General features: G+C 37.3%; 1 protein-coding gene across 1 annotated transcript; it reads left to right on the plus strand.

The window, feature by feature from the left end:
• The first annotated feature begins 777 nt into the window (after positions 1-777).
• Positions 778-1,479, plus strand: LOC126605755 (uncharacterized). The gene has a single exon (XM_050273190.1). The coding sequence runs from the start codon at positions 932-934 to the stop codon at positions 1,310-1,312; it is 381 nt and encodes a 126-aa protein (XP_050129147.1). The 5' UTR covers positions 778-931; the 3' UTR covers positions 1,313-1,479.
• Positions 1,480-4,837: the final 3,358 nt, after the last annotated feature.

A 4,837-nucleotide genomic window follows, 5' to 3' on the forward strand; every position in this document is an offset into this window, starting at 1 on the left:
TCCGTATTTACAAACACATGAAATTTTAAATAAAATATGGGTTGTACATTCAAATGTGTAACCGATTATTTGAAAAATCAGGAATGAAATCAACTAAAGAAGGCAACTTGATCCCATACCTATTTCTTCTTTCTCTTGCGCTTCAATTATTTTATGATTTTATCCATTCTATTATTGTGTGTCTAGCGTTCCTCAAAATTCTGTTTTTGATTAAAAATTAACAACTATTCTATTTGTGTATATTTCCTTGGGAATTACTTCATGTTGAAACATATTCAAATTTGAAATAACTTTTGGATTCTTAAAAAGTGGTGCTTTACACACACTTATTTTTATTTTTTATACATTTTTGTTAATTTTATTATTTAATTATTTTCAATTCATTTAGTCTAACGAGTATAATATATAAATTCATTTGATCAGATGACCACAAATAAGAACAAAACTAGTTTCTTCATAGCATAAAATTGAGTTGTAAGGCACATTTCAAAAAATAAGACTTCATTCCTTTATGCGTAAAATTCATCTTTTTCTTGGTCGACAGATAAAAAATAGGAAGTCTTAACGAAACATTTCTGATACTGTTCACTTTTAACGTTAATTACATTTTTACTCTAAAAAATCATTTATAATACTATTCACTTGCAATACATTTTTATCATTTTAATTAAAACTCAAAGTTTTCAAACTTTTTTTCATTAATTTTTCTTAAAAATAAATATTAGCAAACATTGTCGCAGACAGACAACATGATTCCCCGCGAAACACGCCATCTGGAATCACTCATAAGGTCAGCTTTTACCCAATAAAAAAGTTTGAAAAAAATGAAATCCAAACAAAACATCTCTCTATAGTCTTTTGCTATTACTTTTCTTCTTCATCTGCCACAAATCCAAACCCATCAAACGGTTTGAAAGCTCTCTCTGTCACCATGGAAGAAGACTACAGCAGATCAAGGTCTTCGTACGGCGGCGGAGGGAATAATATGCAGGTGGTAAACTACTATGGTCGCCCAACGAGGCCGCCACCCACCACTTCCTCCTATGAGCTGAGGAGCTACAGTGCTTCATATGCACAAACCCAGATGGCTAATCATAATTATAACTACAACAACAGGGAGCTGAAAAAAGGGAAAAGCATTTCTGGGTCGTCTTCCAGTTGGGGGATCCTGGCTGATCCGGAGTTGCAGAGGAAGAAGAGGGTTGCGAGCTACAAGATGTATTCTGTGGAGGGGAAGATGAAGGGCTCGTTCAGGAAAAGCTTCAGGTGGCTTAAAGATAAGTACACCCAAGTGCTTTATGGCTGGTGGTGATTAATAAGTGCTTTTTTTGTGGGTAATATTTAGCTTTTGTTCTATTTCTAAGTCTTGAATTGAGTTTATGGTTGTGATCGTATAAAAAAAAAACATGATTTGGGTTTGGTGCAAGTTAATATACGGAACTGAATCGTAAATTGGATGGTCTTGTTTCTGGTTTTGAATCAATTTGTCACCTTTTATAAATATCCGTACTGTTCTCGTTAAAAGTTAAACGCTTTGAGGTACGCTGAGCGTACTTTGTGGACTACTTGTTTGGAGATATTGATATTTATCACCTTCAAATTGGTTCAGGAGTTTGATTCTCTGTTCTGGTGTGAGGTTTTATGTACTATGTAAATCTGGATGTTCTAATTTTTTTCCCTTTCCTTTCATATTTAGCCTTTTTGTTGTGTGCCTTACTTTGCAACCTGCAACCTGATAGGTGCTAAAAAATCATTGTTCATTTTCTTGACCAGTGTCGAAAAACTTGCCTGAATTTGGTAACCTGAAATGGTGGTTCTTACCAAACCTTATGCATCAGCATATTTTTTTTGGTCAATACTTATGCATCAGCATATTAAGCAATAATCTTGCTTGATTACTACGATTTTGTTTGGAATCCTTTCCGGAAGGGCAAGAAGCGCTTTTTGATAGGCAAAAACTCTTTTGATTTTATTTGGCAGAAAACTTAGAAGTGCTTATGTCTCACATAACGTGTTAATAATCAAAAGTACTTTTAGTATAAGCACTTATTAGCAAAAGTGTTTTATAGAGAAGCAACTCCAAAGGGCTCTAAGCATCATCCATGGCTGTTTCAGTGTTTCTAGAGAAAGATGTGACTGCCACATGAGTGTAATATGAATCTGAGGTTATATCTCCAGTTGTATGCAAGATTCTCACCAATTTCTATTGTGAATGATTTTTAGCCATTGGGTTGGTTGACTCCTCACAAGACCAAGTATTTTTGTGGTTGAGATGATTTTAGGAGCAAGACCAACCTATGAGGTTTTGGCTTTGGAATTTCTGACAACCCATGTGCATAATGCCATTGCAACTGTTTCCATGATCTCCATTTTCTCCGCAAAAGACTTGTAGCCCGAGTAGTTAAGAATATCATTACACTCGAAATCTCGTGTTTCATTTCTCCTCGCCGGCTTGAATTGATGAAAAGATAAATCATCTCCCTCAATTATTTTCAGTGTTTACTGTTTTTGTCTTTGGGAAATGGCTAATAATCCTGCAATTGGAACAACTAGACCATCGGCTGGCATTTATGTACAATGATTCACAGTGTTGGGGCACCATAGGTTGAAGAAGAAATAATCTAAACTCCGTGGTAGGGCTCCATGAAAATCTTTCAGAAGCGCAATTTTGTTTTGCGGGATTGGATACAGCTGATCGATCCACAAAACAGGATCAGATCGGTAGTGTGTGCCGGTCGATCAGCTGGTCTCTGATCACGCAGAACGGGATTCAACGCCTGAATGGCTGAATGCGCCTGTTTTGGACTTGGAACCAAGAGAATGTAATACTTTCACTTGAACAAATCTCAGAGACTCTGACCGTATTTTGCTCCTAATTTTCAATGCCACCCCAAGGAAAAGAAATTATACTATTCAATGGGAACTGTTTAACAAGGTTTTGGAATCAGTTGACTGAATTCTTTGCGTGGGATGCAAGTGCTTTTAGCTAAATATTAATAGGACAGCATAGCATCTCCTTGCTAAGTCAGAATACTCAAAATTCCCAGTCAAATTGTCTTTGTCTCAATCATTTGCAGTGCCTGAATATCTAAACATCCGGAAAAGCCAACACTACGGCGCAATGGGAAGGCGATTTCTACACAAATAGCGCCGGTACTTGAAAGCGAAGGAGAGGCAATTTTTTGTATGAAAATCGGAATCAGGACTCAAAAGAGTTAAAAGTCAGAATTAAAGAGGCTCAGAAGCTGAAGGAAGAGATTAGTCGAGATACAACTGAGCTGAATATAGCTTTTAACGAAAAAGATTGTATGTGTGCAATCTGCATGAAGTTATTTGATTGCATTTCCTAATTCAATCATCAAATACGATCACGAATTAAGTATGTGATATTTTATTGAAATTTATGTATTAACAGTGTGATAGGATTCGGTTGAAAGAACCAAATAACCATGAATGGAGACTCGAATTCAGTTTGGCTATGGCGAGGGAGGAAATGAATATACTGCAACTGTTTCTGCTTCGTTTTGCAAACAAAGCTCATCAAGGAAAACCAATGATGCCCTTCTTGCCGCGAGAAGAGATCTCTAAACATGTAAGAGTTTTACTTATTAGGTACCAGCGCCGGTATGTAAATGTTTCTTGATTATATAGCCTTTTGAGTTTGTTGGAAATGTGATCATGGATTCTGGAGAAAAAGAATTTCCGCATGGTACATGAAACAAACAGTTTGGCGGAGGAAAAGCAGCTTTTGAAAGAGATTGATGAGAGACCGTAGGAGGTTGTTGGTTCATTTCCACCATTGGGAAAAATTCTTATCCTCCGCCTTATTTAGATGTAAGATTAAACAAGAAATTTTAAGTTCTCTTAGAGTTACTCAACTATATAAAGCGTTCTTACCGGTAATAACTTCGTAAATATTCAGCTGAGATAATGAATGTGTTCTTACCGGTAAGAAACTGTGTAAATATTCAGCTCAGATATTGAATGTCTTCTTACCGGTAAGAAGTTGTGCAAATAAAAATGCATGTCATGACTTGTCTTGACACTCTAACCCTCGCATTGTGGCATGCCAAAACATCATTTTTTTGCATCATGACACGCTAACCCTCGCATCGTGGCACGCCAAAACATCGTTTTTGGCATGCGATGACATGTCATGACATGCATTTTGCCAACATTGCGATCTTGGCATGGCTTGTCATGGCTTGTCTTGACACGGCAACCCTGTGGCATGCATTTTGCCGACATTTTGCGTGCTTGACAGTAACCCTCATATCGGGGCACGCCAGAACATTGTTGTTGGCCACAACATGACAAGCATAGTGAATTGTCGTCTAAATGCATGTCATGACACGTCATGCATTCTCTCTATAAACCCTAATGCTCTGCTTGGTTTCTCATAAAATTTAGGAAACTGAAACTAAGAATTTGGAGAGGAGAGAAAGAGAGGCTTACGTACTTGATCAACGAGTGACGAAGCCCATTTATCGGAGAGAATTCGAAGGAGAATTTCGAAAGCCAACGTCTTTATTTCATGGCTTGTCTAGACATGGTAACCCTCACATCGTGGCATGCCAGAACAAGCTGGCATCCGATCAACCGATTCTACTTCTAGAATAGCTGAGTGTCGATCCTTGAAGACACCATCAAGTCTGAAAAATGTGCAAAAATAATTTGTACAATTGTGGCACGCCAGCATTTTGCCAACACTTTGCCACCTATTTCGAAATAACTTAGATATCGACAATGCATGTTGTGTCAATTGAGACACTTTGCCTACTGTTTCGGAATATTTTAGATGTCGGCAATGCATGTCATGGCATCCTAATCCCATAAT

The sequence above is a fragment of the Malus sylvestris genome, chromosome 15, assembly GCF_916048215.2.
Source record: "Malus sylvestris chromosome 15, drMalSylv7.2, whole genome shotgun sequence".
Lineage (NCBI taxonomy): Eukaryota > Viridiplantae > Streptophyta > Magnoliopsida > Rosales > Rosaceae > Malus > Malus sylvestris.

Coding starts and splice junctions, on each gene's coding strand:
- LOC126605755 (XM_050273190.1), top strand. CDS start 932: ATGGAAGAAGACTACAGCAGATCAAGGTCTTCGTACGGCGGCGGAGGG.